Source organism: Scleropages formosus, chromosome 24 (assembly GCF_900964775.1).
Source record: "Scleropages formosus chromosome 24, fSclFor1.1, whole genome shotgun sequence".
Classification (NCBI taxonomy): domain Eukaryota; kingdom Metazoa; phylum Chordata; class Actinopteri; order Osteoglossiformes; family Osteoglossidae; genus Scleropages; species Scleropages formosus.
The window spans coordinates 10,657,311-10,679,868 of NC_041829.1; the positions used below are offsets into that span (position 1 = coordinate 10,657,311).

Here is a 22,558-nt window from a genome sequence, read left to right on the forward strand (position 1 = left end):
TCTTTTGAATGAGATCCATTGTATGTAGACAACAAAGACATTTTTATATCCTTATTCTTTGAGTAAACAATGTCTCTTTTTGAACAATGATTCTTTTTTAGACAATGTTTTCTTTTCAAAACCAAACCAGTGTCAAAGTGTAACCTTCTACATGCCACATTTTTGTTCCAGTGAGAAGTTTGTAACATAATGCTGGTTCAGGACTTTCTACAATACGACAAAAGTTCTTTAGGCTATGACAGGTATATAAGTGACAGTGTGACACTGTAAAAGCAGAGCAGTGTGAGCACAGACAATCATCACCATGACTATGGGCAGGGTAAGTCATGGTATCGTTTAGAGATGTTGCCCTGTGCTTCCTAGGCATCTTTTTTCACCAAGAAAAAAATGTCACCAAGTTCCTGATAGTGACATAATTTGTCATTCTATTTCAGATCACCTTCTACGAGGAGAGGAACTTTGGAGGTCGCTCCTATGACTGCAGCAGCGACTGCGGGGACCTCAGCTCCTACATGAGCCACTGCTACTCGTGCAGAGTCCACAGTGGCTGCTTCATGGTCTATGACCGTCCCAACTACATGGGGAACCAGTACTTTCTGAGAAGGGGCGAGTACCCTGACTGCATGAGCATGGGAATGAATGATTTCTTCAGATCCTGCCGAATGATTCCCATGGTAAAGTATCAAATATTTATTTTTATGGAATCTTTTATCTTTTGCCTTTTGCAGACAAATTGTGCATTTATGTAAAATATCAGTAGAAGTGTTCATTTTCATTTACTAATTCATGAAAAAGAAGGTTTCATGTTATCTTATAGATTTCACTGTTTATCAGTGACATGCCAATAAAGTGTCTTGTTGTTCTACACAGTACAGGGGATCCTACAGAATGAGGATTTACGAGAGGGAGAACTTTGGAGGTCAAATGTATGAGATGATGGATGACTGCGACAACATCATGGATCGGTACCGCATGTCCAACTGCATGTCCTGCCACGTGATGGATGGCCACTGGCTCATGTATGAGCAGCCCCACTATAGAGGCAGGATGATGTACTTCAGGCCTGGAGAGTACAGGAGCTTCAGCAGCATGGGATGGGGAAGTGGCATGAGGTTCATGTCCATGAGGCGTATCATGGATTCTTGGTATTGAAACAAATAAATAAATAATCAGCAATAGAAGAAATGGCTCTGTTATTTTATTGATTTCATTTATAGAGGTGGACCAAACCTGGAAATATCAAAGAATACACACTCCTGATCCAATGCAATGGAGACTGGAAGTCCATTCTTGACACAGTTTGTTTGCAACTTCACAGTAATTTTTTTGATTGATTAGCTAGTTTGGTACTTTAATTTATATAAAACTGTAATAAAAAATATAGTTCAGAAATTACAAAAAAACCTATTTTCAAACAATATTTAAGTAAAGACTAGATTGCTGAAAAAAGATCAGTCATTTCTGCAGCCTCCTAATCAATACGTACAGCTGACAAATTCCTTCTATATTCAAAGTCAGTGTTAGTCAGCTTCTAGTCACTTTCAACTTTTTCATTATCAATGAAATCAAAAAGCTGAAAAAAACAGATCTCCTTGATTTACTTTTTTCTAATTTTAGTGTACTTTAATTCTACTTACATATCATTAATTGGTGATTAATAACACTTTTGATAATATTATAGGTGGAAGGTTAAATGAATGAATATCCCTATATTTTGAAAGTTCATCAATGTCTAGTGTGGTTCAGATGAAGACTGTCAAACCTATTACCTTTGGGTCCAAAGGTGGCAGCACTGACCTCTACACAACTAGCTGTCCTGCTTTTAGAGTTGTGATGTTCAGTGAACTGATTGTATGATAGGAAGAACATTCTAAGGGATTTTGTCTATCTTTAAAATTAGACTAATAGAAACTGAATTCCAACAGTGAGGGATATGGCCCTCTTTCAGCATGTTATTAATTACTGGCAAAATTAAAGTGCTTAATTTAGACCAGAATTTATAACAGAATTCAACAAGAAAACTGGAAGCCTGAATACAAGAAGCCTGGTGTTTTTCAAGTAGGCTTTGATTGAAGTGTCTCAGATCACTTTATTTCTAAATGGTGAATTAAGAACAGAATGGTCCTTGTCAGACACACTACGGAGCAAGAAACTTTCAAAGCATAATTGTATTTAATTCATAGAACCTTGCTCATAAGGGGAATAAAGGGACCTATAATATTAAAGTGTTATAAGACCTATAAGTGTTGTTAATCACCAATGGGTCATATGGTCAATGGGTCGTATTTCAACTTGACCTGGTGGTGTACATACGACCTTAATTGACCTCTTCTGCTGTTATTTTAGCAGATGATGATGAGGTTTATTCCCAAGTTCACAGTAATGCTGTTTCAAATGACGAGAATTTTTTTAATATGATTTGTATAAAATGGGGCACGGTAGCGCAGCGGGTTTGGCCAGGGCCTGCTCTCTGGTGGATCGGGGGTTCGAGTCTTGCTTGGGGTGCCTTGTGATGGATTGGTGTCCTGTCCTGGGTGTGTCCCCTTCCTCTCCAGCCTTGTGCCCTGTGTTGCCGGGTTAGGCTCCAGTTTGCCGCGACCCCACTCGGGACAAGCGGTTTCAGACAGTGTGTGTGATTTGTATAAATCATTTGTAATTAAGGAGCCAGTGGATGTAGGGACAGTCATTTTAATCTTTTGTTGGCAACTTATTCCCTCTAGTGGAACATCTACTTTACTGCGGCACATATACAGTATGTTTAAAAATCACATTTTATCCAGAATAGTGGCGATGTAATGGGTCCGAAATAAAATTGTATGAATGTATGTGATTACTGTTTTCAATAAAATGACAAAGACAAAGCAGATGCATTTAACCATTGGTTTGTATTCTGGTCACATTGGACCCATTTATAATTTTAATCTGTCATAACTGTGGTTTCCTTCATCTGACTGAAATAAATCAGATGAAAGAAACCACAGTTATGACAGATGGAATAAATCTTGTACTTGTACTTCAGATCTGCTTCTACATCTGAACACATACAATTAATTATAATAAGTTTCATTAAATTTTTCGTGTTTTATTCACAATTAGTACCGTTGTGGTGTGTGTCTTAGATCTGGCTAACCACAGGTTAATGCATGAGTGAGATATTGAAGTATACGGCTACTGCCATCAAACCTCTGCAGCTTTTACAAAATGCTGCTGCACGAGTTGTGTTTGATCTGCTAAAGCGTTCTCACGAGTCTCCTCTTCTTATTTCTCTGCACTGGCTTCCTATAGCTGCCAGAATCAAATTCAAGACCCTGGTTATTGTCTACAAATGCATCAATAGAAGTGCTCCTAGCTATTTACAGGCCTTGATCAACCGCTACACCCCAACCAGACCGCTTCGGTCGTCTACTTCTGCTCGATTGGTGGTCCTGCGCACAAAAGGTAAAGCACAAAGGTTCTTGGTTCTGGCTCTGTTGTGGTGGAACGACATTCCCCTCTCACTCAGAACTGCCGAAACTCTGTCTATATTCAAGAAGGGTCTGAAAACTCACCTTTTTCAGACTCATTCCGCCCAAGATCTCTCCAGCTCATGTACGGTGTAAATGTTCATGCACCGTAACTTCATGAGCATCACTAGATAAAGCCTTTAATCAGCCATTACTCCATCATTGTATTTGCTTGCTTGTGTATCTTATAATATTTTTAAAGAATAGTGGGAGGGTATCGGGATTTGTCTATTCTGTGTTTTATGCACCCACTTGAACAATGAACCTCGGTGCAGCAAGTGGTAGGTAACAAATTAGGTTTACTTGAGATTCACATGTCTGCAGCTATGTCTCTTTCTCTTAACGTAATGCATAAATTATACTTTTGTTGAGATGTACATCGCTTTGGACAAAAGCATCCGCTAAATGAATACATTTAAATTTAAACGTAAACACTGAAATATTAAGAATATCAAATGCCAGTTTCAGGTGATCACAGAAGCAGCATCATTTCAGGTAAATGATGTCTATAGATCAAACATTCCATAAACAGTGCAGAACTTCTGATTATGACCAAGAATTAAGTAAAAAGGCATAACACAATGTTTGGTCACAATTTACATTTTAAAATGCCTTTATTAACAGTTACAACGCATTGCCCATATTTTGGAATGAAACGTCAAAGATACAAAGCTGAAGAGAGCCTACAGGTTAGTCATCAGAGACAAACTGTGCACCTAACACAACAATTATAAATCCCTCTGCTGTCTCTATTGTTACATTAGCTCTATTTTGCCTGAGAGTGGTGTATGATTTGGTCATCAAGTTTTATAAATCTGGAATAATTACCTGAGAATATCAATAATAAATGGAACCCATAACTTCTGTTCTCTTTTTTTGTAAATGTGACAAGGGAATAAACAAAAGGATATACATTTAAACTACTGAAATTATTTGATTTGTGAAAATGTGAGTAGCAAAAACAACAAGCACTTCATTAAATGAAGTTCTTACCTTAATAACATGACTAGTGTTTGTTAGAGATTATAATTTACTCACACCAATGACTCCACACCCAGTAAAGCATGGCCAAGGCCTTGCAGCACTTGATACTCTTGTGACCATGATCAATCACACCTTGTGAGTGAGTTCACCTGTTCTCACATTCGACATATATTGGAAACAAAAGAAACATGGAGTTGAGAGGTGAGGGGCAGAGCAAGGGAATAAGATGAAAAGGGGCCACAGGCAAAACAAAGTGTGCAAACACCAAAATCAGTTCTTTAATCCTTCCATCACATCAAATATGTTCTCATAAGCCCTTCATAGAGGATTAGTTTCTACTATTGTCAAAACCTCATCATGTAATTAGTTTCTATTAAGTATATGGTTACAAAATTATCATTGGCATGATACAATGAAAATACATAGCGTAAAGACTTCACTCAATTGATTCTTTAGGCTCTCCCCTCAGACCTGTTCATCAATCAGAATCAGAATCAGAATGAGCTTTATTGCCAAGTATGTTTAGACATACAAGGAATTTGTTTTGGTGACAGAAGCTTCCGCAGCACAGACAGAATGACAGTGACAAGACACAGATAATAAGAAGAGAATAAGTGAATAAAAAATAAAACAATATAAAAAAAAAAATTAAAAAAATACACAATATACAGAATAGACACTAGACATTATATGTATGTACAGGTATGTTATATACAAATGTAAGGGAATGTAAATAAAGGGTATGGTGTGTTAAATAAATATAAGTATAAAAAGTGACTATCAAGGGAGGTCCAACCAAAAGCACAAGCTATGAGGTTCAATGAGACACACAAGTCTGGGCAAAATTTTGGGTTTTTAACATGGTGGAGCCTGGAGGTGATTGGTCCAAATGAAGGAACTGACAACACGATTGATGATGATGGACAGGGATGACAACCAATGATAGACAACAGACCTGTGCCAGAAGCAAAAATATACAGGCACAGAAAGAAATAACAAACACACCGAAAGCCTGTAAAGGGACGTAACCGACAGTTAATGTTGCTCTATGTTAACCTGAAGTACTATTTTTAACTAGATTTTTGACAGAAATAGTATGCTTGAGCCTGGTCTGCAGTTCATTGGTACATTCTGATCAGATTTTTTTCAACAAAGGTCTAATGGTGGCTATTTTAAAGGCATGTGGAATTTTGTAAATGAGTTAACATATATTTTGATATATCAACTGAAGGATCGACAAGAACAGATGAGAAAGTTTTAACAGTTTGGTGGTTCTAAAAGACACTTAAAAGTTTTCATAATAGGGATTAGCGCCATCGTACAGTACCTAAGATGAAACTGTTCAGGCAGCATCCACAATAGTAGGTGGCATCTGATGTAACATCACAAGAGCCTGAAACGTTTGTACAGTCTTTGGTCTAGATTTGTCACGACCTCATGGAAATTACACCAGAGGACCACAGGGGAAGGTTATTTCTCGGAACTCAAGCAGAGAGATCTTCCGGTAAGCTGCGTCGATGTCCACCAGGGATCTGAAGCTGTTTGAGAGGATACTGCAAGAGAATAATTTATGCTGCCTGTTGCAGACTACAGGGGTCATGTAGTTAATTGAAATCCTTGACAATACAGAGTAGGATCCGAGACAGGACTTGTTAGAGTTGACACTCAAGAGGTAGGTGTGGGTCTGAGGTCCAAAGAGCCCGCTCGAGTTTGGGAGTGTGAGCCGAAGTTATGCTAAGTGCAGGGATTGTGATCTGATAGGTCATGGTTCAAAAGCCAGGACTGGAGTCCAGAGAGTTTTGGTTCGAAGAGCAACGCTAAGCACAAGAAAAGGCAAGGTTTCTCGATGAGATTTCACAACCACTGGGAGGTGGATCTCCTTCGTTTAAAGTGTGTTTTAATGAGGTGCAGGCATGTGGTATGTGTGTGGCTAAACTAAGGTCCCCCTGTGGTTATCTGGGGTATTTTCCCCAGAGGTTGTCATACTTAAAAAAATGTGTTAATGCACCGGTGTAAAGATAACTGGCAGAATAAATTACTTTTTTTTCCCAAACCATCCCTTTTGAATCGAAGTGAGGTATTATGAAAGAGTTTATATTCCTAATAAAACAGTTTGTTGATCAAATTAATATGGAAATGTCTGAGGGATTTCCTTGGATTATGACATCCCCCTCTTCAAAGATCGACCATGACTTTTTGGATCTCGACCCTCACCTTACAGATTTCAAACCTTCAGATGATGGCCTCCCTTGCTTTGGCTCACGACCATGGCCCTTCGGATCACACCCCCCAACTCCAACCTGCATTTTGGTCCTCGACCAGCATTTCAGGTCAAGAATCTTGTTTTACCTACCTCCTAGTTTAACAAGCCTGAGTGCAAGCATCATCCTCGGAGGAAGAATCAGGGAAGTGTGATGTAGATGTTTACTATCACTATATTAATTGGTGTAAACATGTTTGAAAAAGGTACTTGTAATTTGATGGTATCAAATAAAATTGGAATGTTCCCGCTGACTAATTATGATACTGCTTAGCTTTTTCAGTGCCAGTGTCATGATGACCACAGAAAATAGACAGCTTAGTCAGTTGCTTTTTGTCAGTGCACTTATAAAGGTCCTTTAATGAGAAAAATTCCAGTTATTTCACATCAGCACAACATTCACTGATGCGTGTCAGGCTTTTAACAAATAGTCATGACACAGCATCAGGGCTTTAATTCTTTTGTACCCAGCATCAGCTGTGCATATTCACCAGGATCAGCTTCTGCAGGCCCATTTGGATTGCCAATTCCCCGTTTGAACTGATCACATCACTTTTTCTTTCTGAGGTTTCAAATCTCCAGGTTACTTACCTGGATTAAATTGCACATTCATGTTAACAGTGTGAAATATTAATTGCAGCTGATGTGTTATGTAATTAATATATTTTTCACCATTCATTTTTCATGTGTGTACTGGAATTTCTTAGAAAGAGAATAAAATTTGGCAATTTCAGCTTTAACCAATTTTAAACAACTTTGCAGCTCTGCCTAAATTCAATTAATTTGTCACATGCAATGCAAATGAGAACAACTACATCTGACACAAACCTTCTACGTCAGATACAAGCCTAAGGTTTAGCAATAAGCAGTGACCACAAGGACAGTGAGGAGACCAAAGGCTGGGGAGGCTCCGAGGGGGTGCTATGAGACCACAGATTGTGTTTCTCTCTCTTTTATGGCTGGAGAGGTCAAAGATGGACTAATTGACTCTGTGACAGACTACATAATTTTTTGTGTGGATATCATCATACCCCCCAGAACTGTGTGCCAGTCCTCCAACAACAAACCTTATGCCACAAGTGACCTGAAGGCTCATCTTATTCAGAAAAATAAAATGTTCAAGGCAGGTGACAGAGGTGAGGAGAAGCAGGTGTAAAGAGATCTGTGGATGATAAGTTTGGATGCTAAAGACACCCATAAGACTGTGTAAGTGGTGTATAAAGGCCTAAAACCCATCACTGTCTACAAAGAACCCAGTTTGTGGATAATGATTATGGTGGGAAAAATTTGTTAAACCTGTTTATGACAGATTCATCAAAGGACCATCAGTTTGTTGCCTTGACAGTTCATCAACACAATATGGAACAATGAACACTATCACAACCCCTACTCACTTCTGGACATCTTCTCCTTCAGTTGTCTTTACAACTCCTCTCATCCCTTTTTGTCCCCCTGTACCATAAGAAACACAAGGAACAAAAGTAGTATATTTGGAAAGTTACCACCCAGAAACCGCTACTCTCCAGAAAAAAAAGGTTTAGATCCGTTGAGCCCAGTAAACTGATTTTACTTTGCTTTTCACATCTGTAGTTCAGGGTGTTATGCAGTACTTTGCAACAACTTGGCATGGCTATCTGTGTGTTAAACTGAAGACCGTGTTATTCAAAGTTCTCCAAATTTGGTCCAAGATTGTGGGTCATTCTCTTGGGCAGTGATTTCTGGCATCTTACAAGAAAAACATGGAAATATTTGCACACAGCATCTTTTCTGACCCCTTACATGTGCTACACAGTGAATAGCATGCCCTTATACAGATATAGAGTGAAAGATGCAGACTCAGTAGATTTAAGAATTCTTCATTCCTGAATGAATTTGGCTGCTCAACCAAGACAGTAGGATACTCAGGCAAGTGCAGCTTAGTTAACAATTGTGGTGTAATAGTTGTGTAATATTCTCTGTTGAAAATCTGGCTATGCAACCTATTGTACAGTGCATTAAGGAAGTATTCAGACCCCTTTTCACATTTTTTGAAATGTTGTAGCCTTATGCTGAAATTGATTTAATTAATTTTTACCCCACGAATCTATACCCAATACCCCATAACGACAAAGTGAAAACAGAATTTTAGGAATTACTGAATAACTTTGTCTAAATACTTGTCTGGTCTGATGAAACCAAGAGTACTTCAATAGCTGTCCACTGATGGTCCCCATCCAACCTGACAAAGCTTGAAAGGATCTGCAGAGAACAATGGAAGAAAATCCCCAAATTCAGGTGTGCAAAGCTTGTCTCGTCATACCCAAGAAGATTCAAAGTTGTGATGGTTGCCAAAGGTGCACCAACTAAGTAAAGGGTCTGTGATGTGATAATTCAGTTTTAAATTTTGAATTAATTTGCAAAAATTTCTAAAAGTCACCAAAAAAACCAGAAGAACGTGTCTTTGGAATGTGGAAAAAAAACCAGAGGACCCAGTGGAAACCTACACAGACAGAACATGCAAATGCCACACAGAATGAGCAGAGGTTGAACCCATGTCTTCCTGCACCACCCAGGTGCTATGAGACAGCAACGCTATTCATTGTGCTGCTGTGTTGCCCTAATTGTTGTACCACCGTGCTCACTGAAAGTGTTTCTGAAGAGATATTCACATATTGATGCTCACCTATTAATTAATTTTCCAACTAGCATTCTTCTCTCTTATGAACATAATACATTAAGCTAGTTCCACTAATATTCTATGATGCTTTTGGAGACAAGGTCACTTCAACTTCAGTGGTTAGATATTAGTTTTAATTGTTGTAAACATATGCCTGATGAGACTACCCACACCTTGATAAACTGGTCATTCAGGGTAAGAGCACCGATAGGACCAAACTTGGACAAAGTTCATGCATCGTCAATAACCGCTTGTCCCGAGAGGGGTCGCGGCGAACCTAACTCGGCAAAACAAGGCGCAAGGCCAAAGGGGGAGGGGACCCACCCAGGATGGGATGCCAGTCCATTGCAAGGCACCCCAACCAGGGCTCAAACCCCAGACCCGCCACACAGCGGGCACTGGCAGAACCCACCACACCACCACGCCCAGCTTGGACACTGTCCAAATGTAATTCCAGAGCATATAGTGCTACGGAGTTAGAACTGGGTCTGCCGAAATAATGTAAGTAATGGCTCCTTAAAAAGGCAGAATAGTGAGACATTGCTAGGCAAGTAAAGAAAATTTGGGAATACTCTGTGGCTAGTTTCATCCTGAAGCCATTTAATGTTGAGAATGGTTTAGGTAGTAACCAGTAAAGATACTATTTATTTCAGGTTCACCTACTATGAAGTACCAGCAGTGCAGTTTTTCACTCATCTTTCTTTTTTAAGTGTGTCCCAGCAACAATTATTTAAGGAAAGTCATTGTTGATTTGATTTTTGAAGATGTAAAGCATTTATTTATTGTCCAGCATCCCAGCAAGCAGTTATCTTTCATCTTACCTTTAACCAGCATTTGAAGTAACCCTCCACTGAGACAAAATGATTCTAAAAAATTTAATGTTAGGTGTTATTTTTTCATTGTATTATTCCAGAAATATGTTTCTGTGATGACAAGGACAGTAACATTACAGAAGCCATAAAGAAGACTGGTGGTGTTCTGAAGTATATTATGCTAGACACAATGGCAATATCTCACTAGGGTTATTTAGGTTTTGAATTTTTCTATTGCATCTTCCTTTTCTCTTTTAAACCTGCCAGCTGACTAAGCATCAGCTAAAACAAAATTAACTTAAGTATAAACTGTAAATGTTTGGTGTGTGTGTGTGATTGCTATATATGTGTCAGTTTTTACATTTATTTATTTAGCAGACACTTTTCTCCAAAGCGACTTCCAATGAACTCTATGTAGTGATATCAGCCCACACACCTTATTCACCAAGGTAACTTACACTGCTAGATACACTACTTACACTGGGTCACTCATCCATACATCAGTGGAACACACACACTCTTTCCGTCACTCACACACTACGGGGTGAACCTGACCAGCATGTCTTTGGACTGTGGGAGGAAACCCACGCAGAGAACATGCAAAAACCACACAGACTGAGGAGGGAGCAAACCCATCTTCTCTCACACCACCCAGGCACTGTGAGACAGCAGCACTCCTCACTGTGCCACCATGCCGCCCGCTCATACATTTTACAGATGAGGTCTTTTACTTTACTTTACTCCAGTCTTTTACTTTTCGGTCAGCAGTGTCTTGAATGGCTGGTGTATATTTTTTCATGGTACAAATTTCATGGCGCTTTGAGACTATTCTTAAGTAAGATTTTCAGCAATGGTATTACCCAAATTGGAAACACTCAGAGTTAAGTGAAGATTGCTACTATCTGTTCAGTTTATTGGCTTTTATTGCATAACACGAGCACTGTCATGGATCTAGCAGTCCTGAACACGTCTGATGGAGCCCACAGTGGAGTGTAGAGCATTCCACTCTGTGAAACGCCGGTACTCGCCCCTCTCAAGCAGGTACTGACGGCCACGGTAGTTTGGGTGCTCATAGAAGACCCATGCACCATCCAGCACGTTGCAAGAATGGATCTCACGCCGGCTGAAGCGATCAACCAGCAAGGGGACATCGTCAGTCAACTCCAGCATCTGGCCTGAGAAGTCAGCCCGCTCGTAGATGCGGATCCGGGGTGAACTGGAGACCTGGATCACCGGGACCAGAGGTCATTATGGCAGAAAATCAGTGGTTTTAAGGAATAATAAGCAAGCACAAAAACTGATTTAGAGTCATAATGTATTAGTCTGTTTATAGAACACCCAAACAGAGGAAATACTTAGAAAAATCACAATTTCCAAGACCAAACCTCTTAAAATGTATGTGCTTGTGTCATTATTTTATTCCAGTTTCATTTTTTTTATACTTTAAAGTGTCTTCTGTTCTTCTAGAACAATTGGAATAGATATATAAACCACCTTGCAAAAGTAATCGGACCTCTGTCCAATTTTTTTAATTTTACTGAATCATAAATAGGCAGTGTCAGGTTTGTGTGTGTGAGGGTGACACACTCAATAAGAGCCATCTTTAACCACACCTGGTGTTTGCAAGAAAGCATGACAATATCCCAGCTGCAATGTGAGAAAAGATTTTGTGGTCATATTAGATGAAGACAGAACATTTTATCCTAAATTCAAACTGCTATGTTTGACACAAAGATAATTTGGCCTGTGTTTCAAGAATCACAATCACAAGAATCACAATTCCATGATGGTGTCTGCATCATGCTGTTGGGCTAATTTTTACCAGGAGGCACTGGGATTCTTGTTAAAATAAACAGAAGACAGGATGGAGTTAAATACAGTGAAATATGGCAAGGGAACCTTCTACATTTTGCTAGGTGACTGAAGCTTGGAAAAAAGTTCACGTTGCAGCAGGACAAAGCATAAGGCCAAAGCAGCATTGGAATGTCTCAGTAACAAAAAGGACAATATTCTACTGAGCCAGTTAAAGTCACGATTTCAATCTCTTTGATAGACGGATAAGTAAGTAATATTGCATTTGGAACAAATATACCTAGAAGAATAAGACAAAATAACTCCAGAATGGAGTGCAAAGGTGCTACATACTTACCCCAAAAGTTTTAAAGTTGCTCCAGCAAAAGATGAATCTTTGCGGTATTAATGTGTAATAATGAAATACTTAATCAATTAGCATATTTCACATTTTTCCAAACTATACAATAAAACAATTTCATGTTAAAATAATGAAGTTTCATTGTTCTAAAACAAAGTGTTATTAAAAGGATAGAACCTGTTATGGTTTCAATACTTTTAGCTAACATTGCATAGTATCAGTGTAAACTGATAAATGGTAATGTTCCTTGATACCAGTAAAATAGTTAGTATTTTTCTCTGCTGTTTGTTTTTCTATTTCTTTCTAAAAGACAAGTTGAAAAAAAAGTAAATTTATGCCAGATTTTGAGAGTCAATGGGCATATTAACAGATACATGGAGACTATGTCCACTCAATCTCGAAAGCAGAACTTACAGTTCTGATTAATCGACAGGAGCTGATACTGTCGTTGTAGCCCATCCAGAAGTGATACTCAGGATACTCCCCCCGGGTCAGCACGTACTGGTAGCCTGTGTAGTTGGGTCTCTCGTAAAGGACCCAGCAGCCGCTCTCCACTCGGATGGAGTTGCAACGGCTGAAGTGGGAACTGAGCTCCGGACAGTCACTACTGCACTCGAAGCATTCACCCTCAAAGTTCCGGTCCTCATAGAAGATGATCTGTGGGTCGATAATACCTTGTTAGGAAGCCAAGTGTGACAAAGGCATCAACACAGCCACGGAAATGTAATAAAGCTTCTATCCACCTACCTTTGCATTGTGGTCCATGTTTGTGCTATTGCAATTAACACTACAGAACTGTTTTTCTTTGTGACATACACCATATTGACACTGGCAAATGTCAGATTTATATAAATAGGACATTAAAATGCACTGCCAGTAAAACTATTGTCATTTAAATGAGCTCAGCATTTACATCAGCACAAAGCCGATGTTGGGTCTGATTCAAAATACTCAGCTTTATGCAATGTTTAATGGCTTTTATTAAAAGCTGAACTTTTGATCCTACGTTCTCTGATTCCAGAAAGAATTTTTATTATATTATATACATGTGCTAACAGGAATTGTTAAGGCAGTCTGGCAGTTACAGAAAAAAAGACATGTGAATTTGAGCTCCAAGTCCCAGGCAGGATCTTGCTGTTATGTTCTTAGAATTGCACTTAATCTGAATTGTCAGTGTCAGAGTAAGTTTTATGCTGCTTTGTACAAAAGCCTGAGTTAGAACCCTGTGTAACGTTGGCATTCCAGACATTCATTGAGGACTGTGTATTATTATCTTGTTTACTACATTTTTGCCCTTCTTTGACTGTCTTGATTCAAGAGAAAAGTAAATATTTGGGACACAGATATTCAACTAGCAATTAAAAGAGCTTTTACCCTGAAAAGTCTAAAATAAAAAATATTGACCTATGTAAATTTGAAGATTTTTTAATTAAACTAAGTATAGATGGTAATAGGATGTTTTGTCAGTATGAGGGTAAATAATATGGACATTAGAATGAGCTTCTAAGATGCCCCATTCTTTGGGCTATTTGCGCTTTAATCCACTTTCTGTACTTGTTTACTTTTTTATAACCTCATTTATTCGTCATCAAGAACTAGTCTGTATAATTTCAACCTGTAAATTACTTTGGAGGAATGTATTTGCTAAACGAATAAATGCAAATGGATACCAATTATACCGAACACACCAAACTTTGTCGAGATTATGCAAAGCACTCTTACAGTTTATGAAATACAAAACAGTAAAAAGTTTTATTTAGCAGGTTATTGACCAGCAGTTCTGCACTCAAACCAGCGGTAGGAGGCAGGCTCTCAGAACAAAAACAATGTACTTCTTACACTGAAGTGGGTGTAAGCAACTAACAACTCTCATTGGTGACATTCATATGTTTGCAGAACATGACTTAATTATTAAAATAAATTTAGCAATTCCAAATACATGGCAGTTAGTATGACAACACGGTTTATGTATGAGTACAGAAGAAAGACGAAACATGGGCATATCAAAAAAGAAAGGGACATAAGGTACATGACAAGACAGAGCCAGCACATCTGGCGGCTGGGGGCTCAAGGCAGCCATGTGTACGTGACCTCCACAGTCCGCTGTCCAAGACCAAACAACAGGCAACATAAACTATTCTCTCGCACTGACACACCAGAAAAACACTGCATGAAGCAGACAAAAGCTTCTCATGTCCTTTTATCTTCCTCTCTGCAGGGTGTGTATGCTTGAAATGCATTACAACATCATGGTGCTTCTCTCTGGGGAAAGTAATCTGAGAGAAGATTGTCTGGAGGGCTTGATTCAAAAGAACGCAATAAGTATTGACACTTTAAACAAAGCATTTGGACTAAAAGTCCAGATAAATGAGCAAGGCAAATTAACTTAAAAAGTTCGGTTGGAGCAGAGGTTAAATGTGCTGGAAAAAAATGGGCGAAGATGGAACATGATACTACACAGAAGACAGAAGAGAACGTCAAAACACAGTGATGGATATCTGTGAAGCTGCGGTCCTGAAGATTAAGGACCGATTTTTGACTGCAGATACTATGCACAGGCTGGAAAAAAGCAGCGCTCCACACATACTTTCTGAAACCGCTTGGCCCATGAGGGGGCATGGGGAGCTGGAACCTAACTTGGCAACACAGGGCATAAGGCTGGAGGGGGAGGGGACACACCCAGGATGGGATGCCAGTCCATCGCCAGGCACCCCTAGCGGGACTCAAACCCCACACCCACCCAAAAGCAGGACCCAGTCAAACCCACCATGACACCACCACCCCCCAGCAGCACTCTGAGAACAACAATCATTCATTTCACCCATAGATCTATCCATGAACTACTTTGGAGACAAGTGGAAAAACTGTGTTTCTCATGTACGAGTGTCTGCAGTTCACAGAGAATCTGAGCTCACTGAATGTCATGACACGCAAGCTGCTGTGGCCTCAGGGAGAAAGGATTCAGAGCCTACATTTTGGGTCGAGGGGTGTTCTTCAATAGCACGGAAGTTATATCAAAATGAGAGCAGAAATAAAGAATTATTGTTTAGGATTTACTCTGACAAATCAAATGGTTAAATATTCTTATAATATTCTTTTCTTTTCTCCCATTTTAGTTTAGTCTTAGTTTAATTTCTACTAGCTAGAAGATATTTTCAGATGTTTGGTGCCCTATAGTACCGTGTTCTTTCATGCTCTAAAGCATGTCCTCCTACTGTGATCATTTTGGGAACTGCAAGATATCCAGGGTCTAACAATTGTAGGGAATGCTCTGGAAAACATGGATCAATAATCCGATTAAGAAGAAAGTAGATTTTGGGTCAACTCTAAATTTTGGAGGAAACCAATAAATTTTGCAATAGGCTAACTAATATTTCCTATTTGAGTACAGGATACACTTATAGCAACAAAGCATGGAAGATCAAGGTGGGTTAGGCAGGAGTTGAGAAAATTACAGCATCAGTGTAGGGATGCAGCTAAGGAGAAAGAGTAGCACAGGCTACTGGCTAGAGTTGAGGTGCACTCTTATGTCTTTATGGAGAACAGGTGGCATAGGAGAAGTAAAGAGAAAGTCAGAAAGTAGGCAGCTTTTGTAGTAGATCCCTGTGAGTTCGCTAATAGTTGCTGAGGCAAGAGTGCATTGGGCACAGTGAGATTGATAAAGGTTTCCAAATGTCTTGCAGTGATTCTACCAAAGACCAGCAGTAAAGCAGTGTAGGGCATTAATAGAACTGTGAGTTTCACCGGTAACCTTGAATGAGGGAGAACCTGGAGATGGCATTAGAGTGGTGCCATGTCCCAAGCATCATCAAGGACCTCATTCTGGATTACTACTGTGATTTTATTATGAGGGCCACATACAGAAGAGGAACATCTGAGTGGCACAGACTGGAGACGTAGAAAATTGTAGGCTGCACTATCTCTATAATTCTGTTTGAGCTGGCTATGAACATACCTTTGAAGTCCAGAGGTTGAGTGTAGAAGTCCATGCACTAAGGATGCTAAAGGCGACTATTTATTAGAGCTTTTATTGACACCTCATAGTGACTATATTGCCTGCCCCAGGATGCAGGTGGATTTTGCATGTGCTAGAGAGCATCACATGGGCTTAGATGTGTTTTAAAGAAATGAACATTTTAGGCATAGGAGCTTTGCCAGGTAAGCTGCAAGACCAAAGAATCGCTGAATGCCTTTCATGTAGGTATGTGTCGGAATTTCTCGGATGGCTGTGTTTTATTGTGGGTCCGTCTGCAGACTTTGTCATCTCAGTTTATGAACTTCTTCTAATTTGAACTACAGTTTTTTTTTTCATGTTAAACCTTAATTTTACCGTTCTGCAGTAGGGCCACAAGTTTGCAATTACAGTCACTTTCCGCTTCCTAATCTGTCTCTCCACAGCTAACAAGAATGTTATCAGCTATTGGTTCTATGCCACTGAGGTTGGCCAGCACTGATCCACTCTGTTGACTCTGTCACAAGGGCAGTGTTTCATACTTGTTGAGTTGGCTATCAGTTTCCATTTGATGGCCACTGGCACATTCTGTGAGGCACATTACACTGGTGGCACAATAGTATCTAATTCCAGGGGCACTTCACCCAGGATTAGCGCTTTAAGACATTCTCATAGAAACTAGTTCTCTAGTTAAGGGTTTGTCGCTATGTTGCTTAATTTTGTGAAGGTCAACATATCTGGTGAATCTCAAGGGACTCAGGCAATCACAAGGTGACCCAAAGTGACCCAGAGAGCAGCTCAACAGGAAATACACATTTACATCTTCATTGACATTTATTCATTTAGCAGATGCTTTTTTCCAAAGTGACGTACATCTCATAGAAAATACAATGTGTGCATTACATTAGCAGAAAGAGACTTAGATGCAGACTCGTGATATTTACGTACACTTAGTTTGTTTCTTTCCACCATGTGAACCAATATCCATCACATGAGTAGATGCATAAAACTTTCAGAATATCCATGATTTCTAATCACCTTCCAAGTAATTTTTTTAATTGCAGATACATATAAACATTTGTGTTACTTGACAGGAGTACCTGCGTAAAGGTTTACCTGGGCATGAGCTTAAAGGTATGGTGCATGAACATTTACACCTTACACAAACTTAGATCATGGGCGAAGTGAGTCTGGAAAAGGTGAGTTTTAAGACGTTTTTTAAATGTGGGCAGAGAATCAGCAGTTCTGAGTGAGAGGGGGAGGTTGTTCTACCACAACAGAGCCAGAGCCGAGAACTTTTGTGCTTTACCTTTTGTGTGTGGAACCACCAGGAGGGCTGATGTGGAAGAGCATAGCTGTTGGGGTGTAGCAGATGATCAAGTCCTGCAGATGTCTGGGAGCAGTTTCACTGATGCTTTTGTAGGCAATAACCAGGGCTTTGAATTTGATCAGGGCAGCTACTGGAAGCCAATGCAGAGAAACTAGTAGGGGAGATACATGCGAATGTTTCTGCCAGTCAAACACAACTCAGGCAGCAGCGTTCTGTATCAGCTGTATACGTTTGATGGCAATAGCTGGGAGGCCAGAGAGGAGAGAGTCGCAGTATCCAGACAGGAAGTCACCATGGCCTGGACAAGTAGTTGCGTAGAGTCTGTTGTGAGGTAAGGACGGATCCTGTGGATGTTGTGCAAGATGTATCTGCAGGTCCGGGTTGTGGCTTCAATGTGCTGAAAGAAAGAAAGACTTAAGTTTATCATCACTCCCAGACTCTTAACCGAGGAGGCAGGCAAAATGAGTGAGTTGTCCAGTTTGATCGAGAGATCATGACAGGAAGACAGGTCAGCTGGAAAGTGTAGGATCTCTGTTCTGGAGAGGTTGAGTTGTAGATGGTGATCAGATATCCATGCAGAGATGTCCGACAGGCAGGCAGCAATGCATTTGGAAATGCCTGATTCTCCAGGTGGATATGAGAGGAAGAGCTGGGTATCATCAGAGTAGCTGTGATAGTTGAATCCATGGGAGGCAATGACAGGGCCGAAGGAGGAGGTGTAGACTGAGAAGAGCACCTACCTGTATACATATCTAACAATTTTTGGACTATTTCAACCCTAAAATCCATAACACATTAACTTCAGGACAACACTCCCACTGTTAAATTCCTGAATTAATGTCTATGTACTTTCTTCCACTGGATCCCATACCAACCAGACTAAAATCCTCATCAGATCTGCTGTTAAGCCAATACTAACATCCCTTCTATGGCATACTTCTCCTTGCCCAGCACCCAGTGATTCAGGGATAGACTGTAGACTACCACAATGCCAGAGGGACAAAAAATTTATGAGAGTGAGTGAGTAGTATTATATTTCATTTCTTATGTGTTTTGGACAGCTTTGAATGACTTGTTTTCAAATTAGGATAGCTCAGTATGCTAGCACAGTACATTAATGTTCTTACAATCACCATATCCACCAATCCAGATAGCAGAACAATGTAGCTCTCATGAACCCAAGTTACCATGCCTTGGAAGGATGCCTGGTTTTCTTCAGAAGTCTATTCAGCCTTTCTGCATACCTGATATCCATAAATTCACTGAGACTGCCTCGGCAAGAGAGACAGAGGCGGTCAGTGTGGCCTTTTGTTTGCTTCTATTCTAATATCTTCTTATGTTTCCTCCCTGCTGTTCAAAGTGATCTTTAGTGCCTTTAATTGAAGAATCACTACTTGGTCTATGTATTTAGATAGATCGCTGGCCCATGTGTCTTTCATTAAAGTAATATACACTTGCTCATGCGTTAAGGGCAATTTAAAGTTATTAAGAAGTTACCAATTCAACATACCTTTGGGCTGTGGGAGAAAAGTGGCACATCTGTAGAAAATCTATGCAAAGACAGGGAGAACATGGTTAATCCACACACACTGTTTGATTCAAAGATACAGTTTAGATGCTATGAGCCAACAATACTACCAACTAAACCACTTTGACACCCACTTTTTCCCAGATTTCAGCTGTATCAATCCTCTGAAAAGAAATTACAGCAAGATACTTTTATACCATACTTGATTGTATTACTTGATAAGAGCTCTGTTTGCAGTTATTATGGTCCCTATTCCATCAAGCTAACAAGATAAGTGCTTCATAAGTATGTCAGATGGCTTGATAGACAAGTGGAGCTGCATATCATCAGCATAAGAGGGAAATTCATATTATTTGTACAGATGATATCCTCTAGTGGTATATATAAGAAGAAGAGTCATGGCCCCAAGTACCCCAGAGAAATTTCATTTTTTAGCAGAAGAACTTGGCGATGAGTTGTTGCCAACATATAGATATTGAAATCTGTTCATGGTATTGGATTAAATCACTGAAGGACAGTACAGAAAAAGCTGTTTCGATTGATGTTATGATGAAACATGTTAAAGGCTGCAGTGAGATCTAGCAAAAGTGTTACCTGACAATACATATTTCAAATGGTGTAAAAACATGTATCTTATTGTCAAGGATAAGACTGAGAACAAGGACAGCTTTACTCCTCAGATTACAACTATTAAGTAGTATGAATTTAATTACAGAAATGCAAACTGAGATTTAATCTGTTTTGCATTAATACAAATTCACATCAGAAGTGCAAGAGCGTTCATAGGTCAGTCTATACCAATTTTCTGGTAACTGTACAGTCTGAACTGGATTATTTAGTCATTTAGTTAAAGGGGTTTTGGGGACAAGCCAGGGACAAAATTTAAGGTATTCAGCCTAAGACTGAAGATAGTCAGGCTGCAGCCTGGATGAAAGGACTCTTCCTTTTGGGATGAGCCCCATCTCTGTCACAGAACCCCAGGCACTAAAGAAAACCATCACAGTTATTCAGTAATTAATCTATTCTTAGAAGGGTAACAGGTCTTCTAAAACAGATTAACTCCATGAGAAAAATACCAGATCAGACCTGACTTTATGACATCAGTCAACAATATTTATTCTGCAGTTTTGCAGCTTAAAAAAAAGGATTCTTAAGTACCACATGTAGACCACGTAACACATGTACACTGTGCTGAAAAAGGTCAAGAAAGTAAAATATACCCAGCCCAATTTAAGTTATTAAGAATACAAAGGTGGGTAGTTTGAGTCATTTAAGAGTTTTTAGAGTTTTTCAGGTTTTATAAATTAAAATCATTCTGAATACTTCATTTTTTTTTAATTTGATAGTATAAACATTTAACTTTTAATTTCATACTGATGTTGAAACACAGTAAAACAAAAAAATAGATGTTTCCTGTAAAATGGAGGAAAATGTTAAATAAGGATTTTTTAAAATTTGTTTCCCTTATGTTTTATGACAGACTAAAATAAACTGCACTTTTATCTGCATTCGTACATAATTTTCTCTTGATTGGTTTGCATATCTTATGTCTGCTCTTTAACTATATAATGAAAACTTTATGCAAACAACTGTGTGACAAATTTAGACAATGACAAAGTCCTGTAAACTACTGGCAACTGTATAGTCTAGTGTCATATTGCTGGGTCAGGAGTTTAGACAATGGGATAGAACAGGTATAAAAGTGGCACACGGAGTGGCACAGCAGTATCAGCAGAGCGGTTCTGAGGACAAACAACTATAATCATGGGCAAGGTCAGCAATAATTTTAATTAATTAAATTGAGAGTAAAACCATTTTGCAGTTCTGTATATATATACTGTAAAAAGTAAATATTACTGTCAAATTTCATGTTAGGTGCTCTAGCAAGGTATCTGATAGTAGTCACTTGCTGACATGCTGACATTTAAATTGACTAATTGACTTATGTCAATGATTCATCTACCTGTATCATTAAAAGGGACTACTTGAGCTCAATTTTATAAGCACAAGGATTAATTCAAACAAACATTGGTAATATTTAGAAGATTCAGATAGGAAACTATACTATTATTGGAAATAATAGTACAAACTATCTTACTGAGCTTATCACTTGTCAGTTAATTTACCTGTATTTTTATATTTACAGATCACCTTCTACGAGGAGAGGAACTTTGGAGGTCGCTCCTATGACTGCAGCAGCGACTGTGGCGACCTCACCTCCTACTTGAGCCGTTGCTACTCTTGCAGAGTGCACAGTGGCTGCTTTATGCTCTATGATCGCACCAACTACATGGGAAACCAGTACTTTGTGAGGAGGGGCGAGTACCCTGATTGCATGAGCATGGGCATGAGTGACTTCTTCAGGTCCTGCCGAATGATCCCCATGGTAATCGTTTTTTTTTTTTTTTTAATGTTTATTAACCAGTCAACAACATACACTAAATTCATTGGGAAATGTGACGGGATCTACACTACTTTACTACTAATCTGCAAAAAATAACAGAATTTTTATCACTGCCTTTTCCTAGCGTTCAGCCAGTTGGGGTAAGTTGTTTTCCTGTGTATTTGACGCAGTTACTGTATCTACTTTTAACAGCACAGAGGTTCCTTCAGAATGAGGATCTACGAGAGAGAGGGCTTTGGAGGTCAGATGTCTGAACTGATGGATGACTGCGACAACATCATGGATCGTTACCGCATGTCCAACTGCATGTCCTGCAACGTGATGGATGGCCACTGGCTCATGTATGAGCAGCCCCACTACAGAGGCAGGATGATGTACTTCAGGCCTGGGGAGTACAGGAGCTTTAGTGACATGGGATGGGGTAGTGGCATGAGGTTCATGTCCATGAGACGTATTATGGATTCCTGTTATTAATTTAGAAAAATGTTTAATTCATTAAACTAAATATAATCTGACTTTATTAACAGAAGAACAAAATAAAGAATACCTGTTTTACTAACTGGTTTGGTGATTTGTCATTGGATTTTTATCAGAGCTGTGCCACAAAAGGACATGAAAGGCATAATGGTTAGATAAATCTGTCATTTCTTCACACTAATTATTAATATTATAATATGGAGCAGCTGGTAGCATAGTGGTTTGAGCGGCTGCCCTTGAATCCAAAGGTCTGAATCCCACTCCTAGCTGTAATATCATTGAGAAAGCTACTTACCCTTAAAAATTGCTCTGCTAAAATTAGTTTGTTTACCACTATCAACTAACACCTGAATCCAGTATAGGTGTGATTTGAAATACATCCATCACAAGCCTTAAGAAAAAGAAACCTTGAAGCCCATATTACTACATTCAATTATTTCTTTTGATGCCTTTGTTCAAGGCATCTCACAATCCTAGATACACTATACAACATACAAGGA

General features: G+C 39.2%; 3 protein-coding genes across 3 annotated transcripts; 2 read left to right on the forward strand and 1 right to left on the reverse strand.

Moving 5' to 3' along the window:
* Window positions 1-272: 272 nt before the first annotated feature.
* On the forward strand, window positions 273-1,157 carry LOC108936414 (gamma-crystallin M2-like). Its single transcript, XM_029248796.1, has 3 exons — window positions 273-319; window positions 435-674; window positions 871-1,157. The coding sequence occupies exons 1-3, from the start codon at window positions 305-307 to the stop codon at window positions 1,150-1,152; spliced, it is 537 nt and encodes a 178-aa protein (XP_029104629.1). The 5' UTR covers window positions 273-304; the 3' UTR covers window positions 1,153-1,157.
* A 10,009-nt stretch (window positions 1,158-11,166) lies between these two features.
* LOC108936408 (gamma-crystallin S-1-like) lies at window positions 11,167-16,356 on the reverse strand. The gene is made up of 3 exons (XM_018755749.1): window positions 16,323-16,356; window positions 12,782-13,041; window positions 11,167-11,439 (listed from the first exon to the last, which is right to left on the reverse strand). Exons 1-3 carry the CDS (start codon window positions 16,354-16,356, stop codon window positions 11,167-11,169), a joined length of 567 nt encoding a protein of 188 aa, XP_018611265.1.
* Window positions 16,357-20,941: 4,585 nt separating this feature from the next.
* Window positions 20,942-22,055, forward strand: LOC108936413 (gamma-crystallin M2-like). The gene is made up of 3 exons (XM_018755753.2): window positions 20,942-20,950; window positions 21,324-21,563; window positions 21,774-22,055. The coding sequence occupies exons 1-3, from the start codon at window positions 20,942-20,944 to the stop codon at window positions 22,053-22,055; spliced, it is 531 nt and encodes a 176-aa protein (XP_018611269.2).
* Window positions 22,056-22,558: the final 503 nt, after the last annotated feature.

Excerpts from the sequence above, each read along its gene's own strand:
- LOC108936414 (XM_029248796.1), top strand. Across the intron at positions 675-870 it reads CCTGCCGAATGATTCCCATG|TACAGGGGATCCTACAGAAT; the intron begins GTAAAGTATCAA and ends TGTTCTACACAG.
- LOC108936408 (XM_018755749.1), bottom strand. The coding sequence starts at position 16,356 with ATGGACTTCTACACTCAACCTCTGGACTTCAAAG. Across the intron at positions 13,042-16,322 it reads TCAACCTCTGGACTTCAAAG|GTATTATCGACCCACAGATC; the intron begins GTATGTTCATAG and ends CTTCCTAACAAG. Across the intron at positions 11,440-12,781 it reads CCTGTCGATTAATCAGAACT|GTCTCCAGTTCACCCCGGAT; the intron begins GTAAGTTCTGCT and ends CCGGTGATCCAG.
- LOC108936413 (XM_018755753.2), top strand. Across the intron at positions 21,564-21,773 it reads CCTGCCGAATGATCCCCATG|CACAGAGGTTCCTTCAGAAT; the intron begins GTAATCGTTTTT and ends TACTTTTAACAG.